The 20,343-nt window shown below is 31.5% G+C and overlaps 1 protein-coding gene across 3 annotated transcripts in view; it reads left to right on the forward strand.

Moving 5' to 3' along the window:
- Positions 1-20,343, forward strand: part of LOC132729993 (filamin-B-like) — a 106,600-nt gene that overhangs the window by 43,901 nt on the left and 42,356 nt on the right. For 2 of the 3 annotated variants that reach the window (XM_060715833.1, XM_060715849.1), the window contains 9 exons: positions 818-958; positions 8,739-8,822; positions 9,420-9,560; positions 10,672-10,839; positions 11,646-11,792; positions 15,625-15,705; positions 16,369-16,506; positions 17,223-17,390; positions 18,063-18,209. In XM_060715833.1, coding sequence (XP_060571816.1) covers positions 818-958; positions 8,739-8,822; positions 9,420-9,560; positions 10,672-10,839; positions 11,646-11,792; positions 15,625-15,705; positions 16,369-16,506; positions 17,223-17,390; positions 18,063-18,209 — 1,215 coding nt within the window. The remainder of the gene's footprint in view (positions 1-817; positions 959-8,738; positions 8,823-9,419; positions 9,561-10,671; positions 10,840-11,645; positions 11,793-15,624; positions 15,706-16,368; positions 16,507-17,222; positions 17,391-18,062; positions 18,210-20,343) is intronic. The other variant, XM_060715840.1, reaches the window with a different exon arrangement.

Consider the following 20,343-nt stretch of genomic DNA (forward strand, 5'->3'; position numbering starts at 1 on the left):
TCTGTAACGTATCGGAAAATGGTGTTTAGCTAGGTTCACTCCACTTTCGCACTTTGTTGCTGCCCTATACACAAAAATATCCGTTTCACTTTTCAGTCATTCCGAGACCCATCACGTGATCGTTATTTTTCCTATCATAAATATTTTTCAGTAAATCAGCTTAATTATATAAGAAAGCTAATATGTGAGAAGAATTTTTTTTGTTTTATTAGAATAATTATCAGTTAATAACTGATTTGAATAGCAGCTTAATATATGTCCGGAAACTGGTTATGCAAGAGTGAACAATTTACACTTTTGATGACCTAATTTAATCCTTCAGTTTGTACATTGCTTACGTCACCAGGCAGTATTAATTTTGTTATCGGACAAAGTTAGAGCTCCGGTTTTTGGTGTGTTAGTTTTATTAATTATTATTAAAAAATAGACAATTAAAAAAACTCGAATTCTGTCCGGAAACTGGTTCCTGCCAAGAATATTTTATTTATATGTCCCTGGGCATATAGTAATTGAACCATCCATCCGTTCCTCTGTCCATCCATCTGTACAGGGTTAACTCAAATTCCTGTACCAATGGCTTTACACACTACTACTGCTCCTGCATTGACGATTGTAAATATTCACATGTTTTTATATATAGTAAACTGTGACTCGTCTAATAAAAGTTTGAATTGAAATTGAATTGTTATACTGAGATTAGCATTATAATGGGGCGCGTAATAACGGTGTGGCAGAGTATCGATGATTAACATAAAAAATAATTTATTACCTTGGTAACATGATAATAAATCAAGACATGACACATTAATTTTTTCAGGATCACCATATGATATTGACATTGTTGACTCCAGCAACGTTACAGTGAGTGGAGATGGTCTGAGCCTCGTGTGCGTGAACAGGACAGCATCATTTGAGGTGCATGGTGGGAGCTCCGGCAAGCTCGATGTGGAAATCACAGGTACGTAAATATTACAGAATCACCTGTTAGTGTACAATATAGCATAACTGCTAGTTTACAGTTTATCTTAAACTGAAACATCAAATGTAAATCTTTCATTTATTGTCTTTAAATGATTTTTTCATTTGATATTGTCACGGTTCAGAACTGTTAACTTTATAGGGGAGAAGATGTGTAAGTGGCCGGATAGCTCAGTCGGTAGAGCCGTGGAACGGTATTCTAAGGGTCCCGGGTTAGAGTCCCGGTCAGGCTGCACATTTTTCTCACCCTGTGACAATATACTATGTACTTTGAATAAAAAATACTTCATTAAATTGTAAACTAGCAGATTATTATATTCAAATAAAATCTTTCTTGTTGTTTTTTTAATGAAAGAATGCAGCCCAAATTTTATATGTTGGTATAAGATGTATCCCAAGTCCCTTTTTGTATACATAATGAAAATAGTTCATATTGAATTACTGTTACAAGTAATTGCAGCTGATTCTGCATTATACAATAATTTCTTTTTGGAAAAGAGAAATATCTCTCTCTTCCAAATTTGTTTAGAAGCTATATGATATTTTATAGCTTTTGTGCATAGTTGCTATGTCTTGCTTGGAAGTTTAGCCATGCCCCTTTAACACAATGGTCTCATAACAGTGTTGCTATGTTGTGTCAAGGTGCGTATAATCCATGTGCCCTTAATCAGTCAATCACTTTTCTTTCTAGAAGAAAAGTGTGAAACTATATAAAATAATGTCATTTGTTATTCTATGCCAACATAGATTCTCTAAAAAACAACAGGACTGGTGTATATTGCTTGGCAGAAAGGAAGGTAAATTTACTTTGATCAAAGTAAAAATTTGTCTGTTTTTCTCTCAACAACAAAATTGAGAACACCTGCACAAAATGTAAAGTTATGTCCCTTGAATATAATTAAATTTACAAATATCTGCATCATATATTATATATATATATGTGTATATACTGCTTGCTTTTGTAACTGCATGCTGCTTTATGCATGAATTCATTCATATTCAGATATTTATTTGTGTGTAATAAATATGGGAGAGCGTGGCAGAAGGGGGTGGGTGGGGAAAGCATATGTTTGTCCCAGATCATATGAATATACATAATGTTTTTAGTTTGTGTAATCAAAATGTTTAAAATGCTACAACAAAATATTATGGTATGTCATTCTTAAAACATTGGCCATAATTTTTGTCCAAATACAGAAATGAATGATTAATTGTAATGTAAATCTATTAATTAACATTTTATATTCATTTAATTTTTATGTAGCGTAATATTATTTCCATTTACTCTACCATTTACCTATCATATAATTATTTAATTCTTATATATATTTTTGGTTAATATATATTTTTGTTTATATACATTTCATTTTATACTACATCTTAAACTACTCATCTCTACTTTCATTATATTCATTTAACTTTTTTTTTGAAGCACATATTATAGAATTATAAAACTTGTTCCAGTTATTATTGACATCACATAACCTAAATCACTCAAAAACTTTCTGTGTCATCTATATATGCAATTGTAAGATCTTTTTTTTTTGGTACATAAATGGACTTTAAGTGCCTTTGAGTTTGATAAGGCCAGGCCTGTTCATCAGTACTGTTTTTTGTGTGTGTGTTTTTTGTTTTTTTTTTGTTTTTTTTTTGATAATTGATGATATTACACATTATTGTGTAATTTCATGTTGAGAAGTTGTAGATTTTTTTGTGGAAGAACCGATCAGTATTGGAATAAGATCCACTAGGACACTAATGTAAGCAAACTGTTTGCCTATATATGTTTTAAATACCAATAAATTGAGGGTGACTAGTGGCAAACAATCATAATTTTCATGATTATCTGAAAAGGAAACTACTTATTATCAATTTTTGTTGGAAAAAAAGTTGATATATCTAATTATGTAATGTTTACAAAAGATCAAGACATTGTACAACAATGAACATGTATATAGATGGCACATTTAAGGGTGATGACTTATTGTACAGAGTTATTAAAAAAAACACTTTTAAATTTCTAGAAATACATCATCCTTTATAAAAGTAGTCTTACTATTTGTAAATTCATTTCAACGTTAGGCACATAGATTCTGAACTCATTTTCCAAAATTCATAGAAAATGTTTCTTAATGTATTTACATTCAAGTATAGTGTCTGTTCTTGACTTATCAATGTTGTTCAGAATGAAATCATTTGATCCTTTGTGGGTATGGATGTTAAAATTCTTTTAGCTAATTATTATAGCATACTCAGTGAAAGTAGATGACTTAATTGTTGAATACATTATGGCTTTTCCTGTATGAAATATTGTACAAGGAGAAGCAGCTGAAGTCTACCTATTTCAGTCTCTTTATCACCATAATATTGTCTTTATGACTTCAAATCCCCAAAAAAATTTTACTTAAAGTAGTTAACATAGAGTCTTTTTCCAAATTGCTACCTTTATGTAACTATACCTATAAACCATATCTCCTGCACATGTAGCAATGGCAGATAATTAATATTTTTGCGATACTTTAGGGGAGAAAACAAAAATTAAAATCATTACTATAACTCTGTGCAATAATTGTCACCTGCTAAAGTTATTTTGTTCATGGGTTTTAGGAGCTTAGATAAGTTATTGACAGAAAATATTTTAAAATGATAAGTCTAATTTAAGAATTATATTCTGTTTTATATATATGAGCCGCGTCATGACAAAACCAACATAATGGGTTTGCGACCAGCATGGATCCAGCATCCGCGCAGTCTGATCAGGATCCATGCTGTTCGCTATCAGTTTCTCTACTTGTTATAGGGTTTGTAAGCAAACAGCATGGATCCTGATCAGACTGCGCGGATGCGCAGGCTGGTCTGGATCCATGCTGGTCTCAAACGCACTTGGTTGGTTTTGTCATGACACGGCTCATATATATAACAGCACATTCCTAATAAAAATATGTATGCCAGCCTTTTATCATTTCTTTAATATACATTTATGACTTCTTGAGTAATGTTGAAAAAAAAAAAAGTACCAGTTGGTATGTTTCCTTATATGAGAAAACCTGTACACAAGCTTAATAATTTTATGTTAAATATTTTCTAATAAGCTTTTGTGCTAAAAGATTTTGATGCTTTTCAAATGTTTTTATAATAGTTATATTGCTTGGCTTGATTATTCCCAACGCATACTTTTAAAAGTAGGGAGTATACTTTAAAGGGTCCTGCCATTGTACATACCTAGGTCTTTATGCCTTTGCCCTTTCAATGTCTTGAAACACTTTAAACAGTGGTTTATGTAACATGGACTGTAAATGACCTTTATTGATTTTGAGGTCTTAAGGTCAAAGGTAAAGGTCATAAAGATCCTTTCTTTAAAGTCCTTGTCTGATCAATATTATAGTTACCCCAAATTGGTGAAACTTTGTTAAGTGACATGGCCAATGCCTTATAGGTGACCCCTATTGATAGGCCTTAGGTCAAGTTCATAGTAAAACTTAATGTAATCCTTGACCAGTTTGAATGATTTCTGTATTATTATAATATTCTTTCAAAAATTTCTGTTGATTTAATCTTTTATTTTCATACTTGGCAAGCTATATGAAAAAAATCTTTTCTGTAAATTTATGTCAATGACTTTTAACTTCGGGACAAAAAACTTTTCTGTCTATAACTTATATACTGAAGAGCAGACTGGCAGAATCTTAGGATTATATTGTAAATTATTCACATTGCTTAAAGCTATAGTAATGATTCTAATTACAATGTATAGAAATACACGCTTTTGTAATTTATTTTTTGTCATTTTGTAGAAATTTGTGAAATGTAAGAATGTTTTTCGCCAGTTTTTTCAGTTCAATTAGGGAAAAATATAATTAGATGCTATTTTAGTAACATTAGTAAAGGCATAGGCATATATTATATTGGCTATTAGAATCAAATTTTTGCCATTTATGACATTACCTTTATAACATATAAGGTGTTATTATCATGGCAATTGTTTTGTTTACATTAAGGGTAAGAGATTTTTTACAATTTAAAAATGAGTAATTTATTTTGATTAATACATGAAAATTTTTTATATATATAAAAATACAACAGAAGTTGTTAAAACAACAAAAACGTTTTTGATTTAGTGATTATTAAAGAATTTTTTATTATTTTTTTGTAAAGATGGTTATCACAAATAGATAAAACTATAGCTTTAAGATATTACTCAACCCAGGTGAATGGTAACAGATTGTTTATTAGTAAGTCTAATATCACATTCATTATTTATTTCTGGACACTTATTTCACATTGTCATCCAATACATACCATTTATTTAATATTGTTGTTTCACCATTATATTCTGTCCATCATAGAAAGTAAATTACATGTATTTTAATCTGCATTTATATCATTTACATCACCGGAAGGCACTGCCATAGTAACAAAGATTGACAGAATAAAATAAGCTTATCAAAAAAGTAGGGTAGTTACCATTGTTACACATTTATATAATCAAAGTATAAAGTGCAGGTACTATAGTAACATGATGAACTAAAATTAATAGTTACCATAGTAACAAAATGCATAAACAACAATAACAACATGGAAAAAAACATCTGCTCTTCAGTAACTGAGCATCGGAAAGTGTTCTTCGGTGGCGCTGGTTTTTCTCTTCATCGAGTTTTTTACCTGACCGTAATACGGAAATGTTCTAGAGACTGCGTAACTTCACTCATCTCACGCAGTGAAGTGTTCTTCACTTTAATCACGCAGTGACTTGACATTTTCTGTTCGTTTCTGCACATATAACCTTGTAAGGTGAGTTCCGGGCAGTTTGGTAGGGGTCAACTTTGTATGTCTTGTTGTAGTATTGCATGTGATATTAATTATAATAATTATATTCTATTTTCTAGGGTGTTTTTTTTTCGGGGCCATTAGAGTAGATTACTAACTGAATGTTGACAAATGGGTATAAGGAGCTATATGTCACTTACAAAATTAAATTTCCTTTTTAATTATTAAAGATTTTGTTACTAAAATCATAATGTAGAAGTTTCCCCGTATGTGAACAAGATGAAAAAAATTGTCATTTAAACCAAAATAATAGAACAGGTTATAAAAAGATATCTTTTTGTCTGATCTATGCCTTTGCTTGATCTGTATTTACCATACTCTTCAAGTACAAATGAGGCTGATAATAGATATTGTTTAACTTAGTATTTCGATTTTAACTTATATTTCCCTTTAACTTATATTTGTATGTCCTAAATTCAAAGTAGGACAACTGTATTGGTCAGTTTCAGAGAGTCAAGGTCAAAGAGTATGGCATTGCCTTTGCCATCTATTGATATGGACCATCCTGCACAACCATGCTAACCACCTGTTGCTCAGTAATGTCCTTACCATCTTGAAATTCCTGAAATACATTAAACCTGTTGAACAGGAGTGGGCAATGAATGTTGCCAAAAACTTAGTCTATTATTTTGAGCACTCAATACTTCCTTACCACATATTCAACATTCACAATGTGGCTCTGCCTAAATAAAGGGAGTTTCATGGTCACCCCAATGTAATCCAAGTGATGTAGCATTTGAAGAAGATATAAATAAGATTGGGTATATTGTAATCAGTGCAGATTCCAAACTCTAGACTTGACAGGGTTAATGTTTGTGGGTATTAATAAACTTTAAAACAGCAAAGGATGATGGAAGTTGTTTGACAGTGTCTATTATGTTGATAGAGCACTTTTTACAGTTCCTGATTCAAGGAAAGTTTTTGCATTAAACTGAAAGGGGCAAAAATTCCATTAAAATACTACATTTTGGCATGATATTTATGTTTTAACTTTTTGAATGCAAGTAACCTTGCCAATGGCTAACAGCCAGGACAGTTTGACCAATTATAAAATTGTTGGCTGCTCAATATTGGTTATCAAACCCTTGCCATGCTAAATACAGTGTATATGAAATTTACTTGCCCATCTTTCAATCTGGACAAAACCGTTAATGATATTTAGGGAATTTTTTGAAATATGTACTCACTGAAAAGCAAACAGTTGAAGCCATGATCAGATAGCACACATGTGTCAGTTGACTTCAATCTGCACTGGTCTCTTGGATAACAGGCTCAGGGTTAAATCTCTCAAAACTCTTTAAATATCATTTGGTAGTTTCAGACAAACTGGAAGGAGACTTTATTTCACAAATTAAAGAAGGGTGAATGGGTTAATTAGACAAAGTTCTTGAACTTCAAGACTGCAAAGCTGACCCTGTCTTTTTTTCTTTCCTTTATATTAATTTTTTTTCTGTTTTGTTCTGTTTAATTTTTCTCCTTTATTTACTTGAATGACTTATATATTAATGTAAATTTAACCTAATATATGTATGTGTATAATCTAGCATAGCAGTATCTCCAAAATGCAGAGACCGTTACTTTTAATTGATTTTTAATTGATTGATTAATGAACAGACTTTAAAGAATATATATGACAGTACCAAAGAATGAATATTTCTGGTTTAACCTTTTTAATAAACTAAATCATATACTCATTCTTCAATATCATGAATATATCCTGTAATTTTGTGTTTATTTCTTAATAGTGTAAGAATATTTACTGAAATGCTTAGATATTTTGTTAAAAAAAACCTTTCAAATTAATCAATACATTTATTTTTTATTAGTTTTTTTTTAAATTCTTTAGTTTTGAAAATATATCTTATATTGGAAGTGTTTATCTTTAATTCTGTAGTGTTTAAGAAGGGTGTGTACTGTGTAATAATGGTTAAAGGGGAACATTTAGTTCATGTATTTTGGAGATACCTGGTATGTAAGCATGTCTGAAAACCTATGCATGTAAAAACTATTATAATATTCTAAAAATGCCCAATCAAAATATTATTGAAAAAAGTTCAACATCAATGGCTGCAAGATGAACAATTCAAATTGTCTTTGTTTTATACTGTTTGGTTTCAAAATTTTAATGTCATGCATAATATATAGTACAGCAGAAGAAATATATTATTTTTCACACTAAAATCATCTTTTTCATGAAAATGTTTTACAACATTTTATTTGTTGAAAATACTACATATTTGACAATATTTTTGTTTTGAAAATGGATATATTCAAATTTGTGTCAGTTTAGTTTAAACAATATTTATTTGTAATTTTTTCATTGACATAATAAAGTACCTAAAATAAATTTCACTGTTTGAGTAAAAAGCTTTTTTGAAAACACGATTTAATGTTTCCATAGCAGACAGTAATACTAAAGACATTAAAACATTGAGAATTATCTACCTTGGGCTGATAATCAAATTACTGATTACTAAATTAGTAATCAAATTACTGATAACTAATTGAGTAATCAAATTACTGATAACTAAATTGATAGCATGACATTGGACTTTGAAATGAAACATTATAAACAGAGTTGTTTATATTTGTATTATATTTAAAATTATCCTCAAAAATAGCATGGTTTAACAAGAAAATACCAAATGTAAACAATGTATTGCATGTCTCTGCATGTCCACCAGAATGACTCACAATAATGGTATATAATAGTTGCCAAGCAACACAGCAAAGGTCAGAAGGTCATCAGTCCTAAAAATAGATTCCCCCCAACCTTGATCTGTAGGCACCTGGATGGTTTTGGTAAATTTCTTCTATGCCTTTGATCCTATGTTATTATTGTTTTGATAAATCTTGTATTATAACTGTAACATTGTTTAGAGATTATATTGAGGTTGCCATGGAAACCTGAATGTATGACCTTGACCTTTCAGCTCCAACAGGTGCCCGAGTACCAGCTCATGTGAATAAACTGTCTAATGGTTCCTCAAATGTGCAGTTCATTCCAAATTGTGTTGGTAAGTGACATTTATAAATTTATTGTTATATTGATAATCCCTTCTTTGATCAGATCATGAAGGTCAGAATGTAATTAAGAAATAAATCTTAATTAGAAATGTTGAATATCTTAAAATGGTATGCTAAATGATACCAAAGTCAAATTGTTGAATATTGTATAATAATGAAATGATACTTAATTCAAAATGTTGAATATCTTAAAATGGTATGCTAATTGATTCTCAAGTCAAAATATTGAATATTGTATGATAATGAAATGATACTTAATTCAAAATGTTGAATCTTACAATGGAATGAAATGATTCTTAATTCAAAATGTTGAATATCTTGCAATGGTCTGAAATGATACTTAATTATAATGTTGAATATTGTATAATGGTACGAAATGATACTTAATTTGGTAAGTTGCATGTTAAGGGACCAGGATAAATTATTTAATGATCAGTAAAATGTGTTGAAAATTTTAGTACCAACACACTTAAATAAATCATGTAAATATGCTTAATTGGTAGTGACCAATATATATGATGTATTTATTCTTAATTGAAAGCTACCAATGCATGATTATATGATGTTGTTTTGATGTTTATTTTCAGGGGACCATAAAGTGAACATATATTGTTCAGGCCAGCTTATAAAGGGTTGTCCATATACAGTGAGAGTATGGGATGCCAGTAGAGTTATTGTGTCAAATATGCCAACATCAAGTGTGTTTGGACAACCTGTTGTGTTTGACAGTAAGTTGTTTTGCTTTTGTTTAGTCATTATATGAGCCGCGCCATGACAAAACCAACGTAATGCGTTTGCGACCAGCATGGATCCAGACCAGCCTGCGCATTCGCGCAGTCTGATCAGGATCCATGCTGTTCGCTATCAGTTTCTCTACTTGTAATAGGGTTTGTAACTGAACAGCATGGATTCTGATCAGACTGCGCGGATGCGCAGGCTGGTCTCGATCCATGCTAGTCGCAAAGGCAATACGTTGGTTTTGTCGTGACGCAGCTCAAATTAAAGTTTTGAATCTATGACAGTTCTAGTGCATAAAACTAATTGATCTCCGACATTAAGTCTTAAATGGTCATTTGCCTCTCATGACTGATTCAGAAATCATGTTGGATAAGTAGTTGGTCACTTGCTAAACAAATTGGTTATACCTGGTTAGTTACCAAAGAAATCCTGTTAAATAAATCTGTAAGATGAATGGAGTACCAAGATGTGACCAAAAAATATCAAAATTGGTGTACAAAAATCACAGAAAAACAACCCAACAGATTTATCTCAGATGCTGCATGACCTTTGGCCATCTGAAAATGTTATTACTATTATATTCTTCAATATTCACATTTGCATTAACATGATAAGAGAGGGTTGATGCATATATTTTATGCATCAGCATTTGCAGAAGTAAGAGGACACATTTAAAGTCCAAGTTCGCAGATAATTGAGATTTGATATTGTTGCATTACAGTTGAGTGTACTACTCCAAATTGTAGAATTACTTAACAGTAACCATTCACATTACATTTGATCCAGCTAGCTTAGTTGGTGGTTTTACTAAGGTGCTATATTTTCCTTAATAATGCACAGAATGGCACCTGAAGTCTTCCTCCCCCAGTAAAGCTGGACAGTTGCCATATGACCTATACTGTGTTGATGCTTCATAAAACCAAAACCAAAAACAACAACAAAAATAAACAACATTACATTTGATTTATTTGCTGTACATCCGCTTGACTTAGACACTCATCATTGACTTCTACTTGTGGGTAATGTAAATGAATTAATTGTGATTATGTTACACTGAAAATCTTGTATAGTTCAGTGTGAAGGACTTTGATATTTTTTCAGTTGATGCATCTAAAGCTGGCAGTGGTAATATAGAGATAATGATCAATGGAGGAGAAATTGCATGTAGTGTACAAAACCATGGCAACTATAAATTCACTGCTTCCTTCCTGCCAGCCAACTTGGACGATCATAAAATTGAGATGAAATTTAACTCTGAACAAGTGCCAGGTAAGCTATTTTATTGCTTATATGGAAATTTTACATGGTATGCAAGGTTTATATGGTATGACTGGGTTTATATGGTATGACAGGTTATGTTGTATGACAAGTTTATATTGGTATGACTTAAAATAAGGAAGTAAAAACTTTTGTCAAATGGTAACTGCAAAAACTAGGCGAGTGTTATATATCAAACAGTGCTTTAAGCATGTTTAATAATGCTTTAATGATAAATTTAAAGCATTTGACACTAATCACTGGAAGAAATTGCACTGGATGTGAAATGATTTATAAATTATAGACAAAATGTACACAAAGTGGTATTTTGACTGTCATATCACTATATCTGTTGCAATTTTCAAAATATTTTCAGCTATAATAATTGAGCCGTGTCACCACAAAACCAACATAATGGGTTTGCGACCAGCATGGATCCAGGCCAGCATGCGCATCCGCGCAGTCTGATCAGGATCCATGCTGTTGGCTTACAGACCATAAAACAAGTAGAGAAACTAACAGCGACAGCATGGATCCTGATCAAACTGCGCGGATGGGCAGGCTGGTCTGGATCCATGCTGGTCGCAAACCCACTATGTTGGTTTTGTCATGACGCGGCTCATATGATCTTTTTGAAACATAGCAGGACACAAAAAAAATAAAAAACTTTGAAGAAAAAAAAATTTGAAGGCCTAATGGGCCTATTAAGTAAAATAGCATGTGATTTCAACAAAATAAAGTACAGTAATTTAAAAAATCAGAGCAGGCTCATTATATCTAAACCAATCAAAAACTATGTTTCTTTTTCCAATTATCAGGGTCTCCATGGAGGGTGATGATGCTTGATGCTGGTAAAATGTCCGCAACAGGAAGTGGACTGGACTTTGTTCATATACATAGAACTACATCTTTCTCCGTTAATATGCTCGGAATGGACTCGAAGAAACTTTCAGTAAAGATAATAGGTAACAGTTTGGTGTAACCAGTCATGTAGAATTGGTTTAAAGATTAAAAAATGTGTTTGAAGACCAGTCTGAAAACACAGGAATCTGATTGGTTGTTTCTGCACACATTTTTTTGAAATTGCCCAATGACAGATTGCTAAATTCAGACTGGACTACAAATTGATTTTTTAATTCTGATAATCATGTGTAATATAGTTTTAGTTATTCAAAAGTATAGTTTTCCCAGGGTTGTAATTTCATTCTTTTTTCTAAATATTATAAAAAAACATCTTGCTCTTTAAAATGGCCTTCAGTTTTTCTAATGGTTTAATATGTTATTTTTAGTTAAATCATTTCATATAATTGTCGAATCAAAAGAATTAGGCTGGAACGATAAATTGCATAAACAATAAGGAAACCCCTCCATACCTCTATTCTACCAGTCCGCTCTGACTATATGTAAATTTGTAAAGCATACGATTCTATTCCTGATATTCTATTTTTAGAAACGGACATCATTTCAGGTTAAAAATAGCTCTCAATATGTTGTTTTGAAGGCTTTACAGTGATATGATGCACTTTTCAAGATAAAATTACTAAAATACATAGCTTGAAACAAACATAATTGTTTTTTTGACAGAAAATAAAAGCTGAAGGCCGTTTTGAATAGACATACACAATTTATATGTTATGGTACTCAATTCTGATTTAGTGCCTAATATGACTGAAACACTGGAAAGGTGTTTGTCATTACTATCAAGCAAGTGTATATTATCAGTCTAAGTAATAACTGTCTCAAAGGCGTTCAATTTTTATGCTCCCCGAAAAATTTTGGGGGAGCATATAGTCGGCGCCTTGTCTGTCTGTCTGTCTGTCCGTCCGTCCGTCTGTCCGGCCGTTGTCTTGTCCGGAGCATAACTTGAAAACCCTTTGAGATAATTTGTTGAAACTTCATACAGTGTTAGAGGGCATTGAGGGGGAGTGCAGTGTTAAAGAACCATAACTCTATTTTGCCCGGTTTTTGAATTATCTTCCCTTATAGAAAAATCTTGTCCGGGGCATAACTCTAAAACTATAAGAGATATCAACATGAAACTTTGTAGGTGAATAGATCTCAGTGGGTAGATGTGCAGTGCATAAGAACAATAACTCTTTTTGTCCTAATTTTGGAGTTATTGCCCATTTGTTAATTTTAACACTTTGAACTTTGTCTGGAACATAACTCTAAAACTATAAGAGATATCAAGATGAAACATTGTAGGTAGATAGATCTCATTGAGTAGAGGTGCAGTGCAAAAGAACCATAACTCTGTTAAGCCTCATTTTTGAATTATCTCCCCTTTTAGAAAAATCTTGTCCAGGACATAGCTGTAAAACTATAAGAGATATCAACATGAATCTTTGTAGGTAGATATATCTCAATAGGTAGATGTGCAGTGCACAAGAATCATAACTCTGCCTTGCCTAATTCTGGAGTTATTGCCGTTTGTTTATTTTTACTTTTTGAAGTTGTCCGGGACATAACTCATAAGAGATATCATCAAGAAACTTTGTAGGTTGATAGATCACATTGATAAGAAGTGCAGTGCAAAGAACAGTAACTCTGCCTTGCCTATTTTTGGAATTATTGCACTTTGAACTTTTTCCAGGAACATAACTCTGAAACTACAAGAGGTGTACTTTCCTGTGTCCAAAACCTATTCGGGGAGCATCATCCGGCTCAAACCGGGCTCTTGTTCATTTAAATTTCTTGAGGTTTTTCTGTATCCAACCAGCATTCAAAAGTTTGTTTCTTTGATATTCTTGCTAACTTGTCTATGTCTAAAACAATGAAGGGAGTTGCATGTTTGTTGCTCTCTTCCAATATGAAAATCAAAGTGTCATTGTTACATTAAACACTGGTACCGTATTTGAGTAAGTTGATATGCTTTGAATGAACACAAAGAATTTAGAGAATTAAACTGAATATACTAGGGAAACAATCTATAAAGTGAGACTGTTGTTACATTAAAATTTTGTTGTATATTTATATCAAAGAGTTGATATTACATAAATATAAAGAGTTGATATTACATAAATAAATATCATGTCTAATTTAGATTAAAGATGTTACAATATTAATTGCATGTACTCAGAAATAAATTGTATAACCAAGAATCTAATATGCACCTGAAAGTAAATATGACTTTAAAAATATCTTTGACTAAAGATAATTGGTTTTGTTGACTGAGAAAATATAAGCTCCCTAAACAGTTTTAAAGCTCACCTGAGCGTATTTTCAGCTTTTATTAGGTGAGCTTTAGTTGAGCTACTGTGATAGCATAATGTCTGTTGTGTGCCATTATCCACAATTTCCACAAGAAAAATTTAACTAAACATCACTGAAATATAAGCCTCAGGTGAATCTGATGCAAAAGTAAGTCTCTGAAGCTAAAAAACAAAATTTGGGAATGAAATTTTTCTTGTTAATAAAAATTCTTTCCTCGGAAACTCAATTAGGTGTGGTGTCTTTATACATACCACCCAACTTTGATTGCCTCTGCCATGAAACTGATGAAACTGGGGTGGGGTAGTATATAGCTTTTACCCTGTTTATTATTACATGTATTTGTGTTTGTATGTACATGTGAGCACTTGTGCGTGCACACCAAATCATATACTTTTTGCCCAGGTCCTTTGCTCAAAGGTCAAGATCACGGCAAGGGATTGAACTTATGGTATTATACATGAGTCTTTAAATGCAGTTGGAGTTTGTCTCCTGTCCATAACACCTGCATGCAGAAATGGGATTTCAAAATTATGTAAGATGTCAAAAGGTTGACAATGTGCCATGTGCAAGACTCATGCCTGCTCCTTTAAGGTCAAGGTTGTATTTCGAGATCAAAGGTCAAACAGGCCATTTCAGTACCAAAATAGCGAGCAGTTTTGAATCAGGTTAAACTGTACAGATGCCTGATTTTAACTTCTAGCTAAGATCTTAGCATTTCTCCAATATGGGAGCCATTATTAAAAAAAAATAAAAAAAATATTTTAATACAGATTTACAGTTCCGACTTGTTTTAGTATTAGTCACACCATTATAGTTTTATTTTAGTTGTAGTGTTCTCTAAATGATTATCAATAGTATAAATAATTTAACTAATTTTCTGTTTTCTTTCTTTTCAGTTATTGTTCGTAACACATTTTTATAATCACCACCTTGTATATACCCTTGTACATGTACACGTAAATAGTGAAATAAACCTTTCTAGAAGTCTTGTGTTAGATTTTCTGTTTTTATTTCCTCCTTTTCATTCCACACAGTTGATGAATGTATTTATCCTTATTCCTGTAGATAAAATGTGTCTTGTTAATATTATGTCTGTGATTTTCATTTTAACTGCATGATATACTTTGTTTTTTCCCCACAAATTTTAAAATAGTGTTGTATGGATTTAATATTTTATTTCCTTCATTTGATATGTTGATCGCACCTTGTGCTTTAGATTATATATGTAATTTTATTTTGTTTATTGTTTTCTTAGAATACAATGTATTATCTTTGAATGCATGTTTTTGTGAATATTATTCATGATAATTGATATTGCTAAATAATGGTTGTCTCCCTTTGAAAAGTTGAAACATTTGTAAAAAGTGAATACAATCATGGCAATCTACATAGTTTTCTAGAAATCTATGTATTGCTGTACATTAAATCCATATTCATGTTAAATAGCAAAAAGTATAAGGTCATCCAACCACATTTGTAATTTCATATACTTAGAACTTATATCATATTCCCTTCACCTCTTTTTCCTTTTATCTTATTTTGATATTTTATTTGTTCACAGTTTGGTTCCTGTCTATATTTCAGCTCCAAGTGGATCCTCAGTACCATACAGAATTGAGCAGGGAACAAATGAATTCAGAGTGGAATATATCCCAACTGAAGTTGGTAAGTTGCTGTTTTGTTTTTCTAACTTTAACACATTAATATAAATATTGTCATATTTTGGCAGTTGATCCATCTAATTGGCTTTCCTGGATTAACTTTCAGAAATTTACTGGCTACTTATCCTACATGATTTCTGTATCAGCGGTGAGAGACAAATGACCATTGGACTCGATGTCCCAAGATTATTTGTCGTTAAGCAATTTCACTCTTGCTCAAGGATTGAACCAGAAAACTCTGGATTACTATCTTAATTGTAGTTAAATTTAATTAGCTATATTTTTGTAATAAGCTCAATTACCAGTTTCTTTCAACATGGAACCTGAAATTTGGTGAATATGATATTTTATTACCAAAGATGTGAAAATGAATATTACATTTATTTTGTTTTAAATTTTTAGAATGCATATATGCATTTCTGCTGTGTACATATATTTGACATATTGAAACACAAGTGGTTTTAATTAGGCAATTCTCCATCCAACACCTGTAATACTTAAAATGTGAATATAATTGTCAAAGGGTTTAATGCAAACATGTTTTTTAATTCCATATGGTGAAAAATTATTTTAGAAAATTTGAGTTAATTCTCAGGAGGTTGTAGAAGGTTACTTTTAAAAGGCTTTTCTTACTTGATTGAATAGAAATGAGAAATTTGTTTGACAGGTGATCATACAATAGATGTGAAGTATGCAGACTCAGAACTTAGTGGAAGTCCATTTTGTGCCAAGGCCTACAATACTGCTGCCATTGAAGTTACTGATCTCCCTGATGGAGTCGTTGGACAACCTATTGAATTTGGAAGTAAGTTGATTTTTTTTTTATGGTGTAAACATTACCTGTATGTGCCACAGCTATAATGAGATATACCTGATTTTCAGCTCATGTTTATATTGTATAAAATACAAACTTTTTTTGAATCCATTGCTGTTAGTACTTTTTCTTTAAAGGGACTTCACTGAGGATTTTTTGACATGACACGACTGGGAATATTTTTTCCAACATCAGCATAATTATCATTTGATGAAGGATTGAACCAATAACTAATATGTGTAAATGTTTAGATCATTCCATCTCCCTGTTTTTCTAGAATAATCATTATTATTGTGCATAATAAACAAAATTGGAAAGCAATGCAACATTTTCCACATGAATCTAGCTAATACTCACACAAAAAATTGATTTTCAGTTTATTTTTGAGTATATTTCTTTAATATTATCCTTTGTAAATTTTCCATTTTAAGGGCTTCACTTGATGAAAATAAAAAATTTCAAATTTTATATTTTTTAGGCTTTTTGACCTCAATGCTCCTTTAATGTTAATCCATTACCTTGATAAGACTATAATTATAAGAAGTTGTTAAATAGCAAGCCAGATTACTATGGTAGTACCAAAGATCTATAAACGGAAACTGAAACTTAACATGTAGCTTTAAAACATTAAGTAATGTGATATTTGATAAAATTAGACACTTTTACATAAAGTTAAGATTAAAACTCATTTCTTGAAACCTTTTCAGTTGATGTCAGGAAGGCTGGAGAAGGTCAGCTTGAAATCATGGTGAACAATGGTAACCTACCGAACACTGTCGAGTCTGATGCAACAGGGGTGTATCGTATGAGCTTTGTACCGGAGGAACCTGGCATACAGAACGTGGAGATCATCTTTAACAAAGAGAGCCATCCAAGTATGTATTAATGTTTGCTGGCTTCATCTTTAAGCCAATGCCATAAAAAGGGGCATGGGTGGGAACATAATCAAGTGTTACCCTTACCCCTGTGTATATTTGGTTTGGGGGTGTAGAAATGTTTACTTGTGTTCAGTCCATAACTTTTGCATACATGATGGGATTTCAAAATAAATTGGTACACTTGTCACCATAAAAAGACAATGTGTCACATGCAAGTTCAAGGTCTCTAGGTAACAGTATTTCTGCATGCATATTGGTATTTCAAAATGAACTGGTACACAAAATGATGTGCTGCATGCAATATTTTTTAAGTCAAAGGTCAAGGTCACAGCAAAGGATTGAAAATGGTGTCTTCACTTGTATAATTTTTGTTGCAGATTTGTGGTCCTTAAGTTCTGTAAGTATGATTAGATATCATTATAATAATACACGGGGCGTGAAACAAGTGCAGACTATGCAATTTATTTAGATCAACAATTCTCCTTGGTTTAAGTGGAGAAGTTTATAAAATTGTTGCTTGTGAAGTTTGTAATTGCAAGTGAAGAGAAAGAAATCTGAATTTACAACTAAAAAAATATAAGGGAAAACATTGTTCTATCTTAATAATGTGCATGTACCAAACTTCTGTTTCTATACTTAACACATTCCTTTCCACTTTTCCTATTATAGGATCACCGTTTACATGCAACGCTGTGAACCTTAACCAAGCATCTGTGCGCAGTTTGGACTTACAGCTCCCGGTTGAGAAAACATCATCATTTTACGTTCATTCAGAGAATATCAGCCAAGATTTAAATGTCAACGTAGACATATCATGTAAGTTTTTAGCATTTCGGTGTAATGGTTTTCATGTATGACAAACATATGCTAATGTATGCTTAGGTCAGGTATCTGAATCATTCACTCTTTTATTTCAAATAGAATACTTTTACAATATCTCGGTGGATAAACAAAGTCACTGTACCATGTCTTGCAAGCCTATATAATTTATATAATTGAATGTGTCCCATACCTTGCATTTACAAGCACCTGCTTCTTTCAATAACTGAACCTTTCTTTGGAACCTTTAGAGGGCAGGGGACCTATTTTGAAGTTCAGTGTGGCCAAAAACACAATTTCAAATATTTCAAAATCTTTTACACAGACAGATAACCAGTTGCACAGCATTATTCAAGGACCAATGACATACATTGAATGAAATTACAGTTTACGTGCATTGCTCCTAAATAAAAAAAAGGACTGACAGCAATTGATATTTACCCACACCCACTAAAAAACACATCTGAAATATACTAGTGCAGGCCATCTTCATGAAGGTGCAGGACACTCCAGAATATCGCCTTATTCATTAGAAAATATCACTTACACACAGTGCAATCAGTGGCATTTTCAAAAATGTCCAATAAAGTGTCTGTCAAACATTTAGATTTTTCACAAAATTTATCCAAAGTTTCTTACTTGTTGGCGCCGACCGTCAACGCTTCAGCCTTGATTTTTAACTTTTTAACCTCCATTCTGAGTGTTTCAAATACCTAAAAAGCTACCAAAATGCTTGATATTGTAACTTTCTTGCAAGGAAGTAAACAGGAAGTAGACTTGTTTCTTCATTTTTCTTCCATTTTTTTTTTTTATCAAATAACTGAATGACTAAAGTAAGTCCTCAGATGAAATTATCTGGTACTGACTTTTTATTAATTATCTAGAACTGTCATTAGTTAAAATGTTATCAACATTGATATTTTTTTCTGTCAATCAATTATCAAAATTGGTTTTAATTTGTATAATTAATCAAATGTTTAGATTATATTTGAATTGATCCTTAGCCTATGTTCGACCATCAGAATGTGTCATGTCAAATGGACATGTACCAGTATTTTAGATAATGGTATATTTGTACACAAATGTAATATAAATGAATGATTCTTTATAGTATCAGTCTTGTCTTGTCTTAATATAGAATAAATCAATGACAGTTCTAATTTTTTCTGATCTTTTGATATCTTTTTTCACTCCTTTCTGAAAAATTTAAGTTGATCTTGGCTTTGGGATACCAATTTTTATATATATATTTTTACTGTTATTTCCTGTGCATTTTCATGTCTGATTAAAGTGTTATTTCTCTCTTAATTACTAATATATAGTACCTATTTAGTATTGTTATTATAATCATCATAATTATAAGATGGAATGGTTATATATATCATTCAAGCATCTATATACCATACTTATTACATAACATGCTAATATAATAAAACTGTACAATATTGGTATATTAAAAAAGAAATTTTGCTGTGTTGTTTTTTGTTGGTTATATTTACATTTAACAATTATTACTTCAAATATTATGAATTGGTCTTGTTTGTTATATGATAATGTACATGGTTACATTTGTGACGTGCATGATTTTGTGGAAAAAATGACTTTTCTATATTGATACATTGTATGACTGTGTGGTACCATTTTACACAAAGTAAGTGTCCTCAGTGTCAGATGATGCTGCCCTTTAATTATAAAATGATACAGTGGAATTGCATGAATATTAATGACAAAGGAGGGTGGATTCTGAAGTTGAACATGCAAATTGTTGAAAGATGTGGACAGATTAAGAAAATTGCATCCTGTTTTATTACATGTATTTTATTCAAATTCGGTTGTTTTGTGGTGAATGCTAAAACATGGAATCATCGTTAGTTTGTGAGATAAATCGTTATGCATGAAGAATGATGAAATACAGGATCTTTAATTTATTATTGCATGAACTATATAGGTATGTATGTTTTACAGCATTTTACTATATTAAAAGAAGTTTCTTTGTTAAGATTTGTATAACTTTTGTCCACGATTCTATTTACATATCTATGTATTTATTTGCTTGTAGTTATGCTACTGATTTAACTTAAGACTCAAGTTAAAAGACATGAAATTTTGATTTTTATGCCCCCGGGCATAT

Source organism: Ruditapes philippinarum, unplaced genomic scaffold (genome assembly GCF_026571515.1).
Source record: "Ruditapes philippinarum isolate M1 unplaced genomic scaffold, ASM2657151v2 ctg2466_1_1_1_1, whole genome shotgun sequence".
Lineage (NCBI taxonomy): Eukaryota > Metazoa > Mollusca > Bivalvia > Venerida > Veneridae > Ruditapes > Ruditapes philippinarum.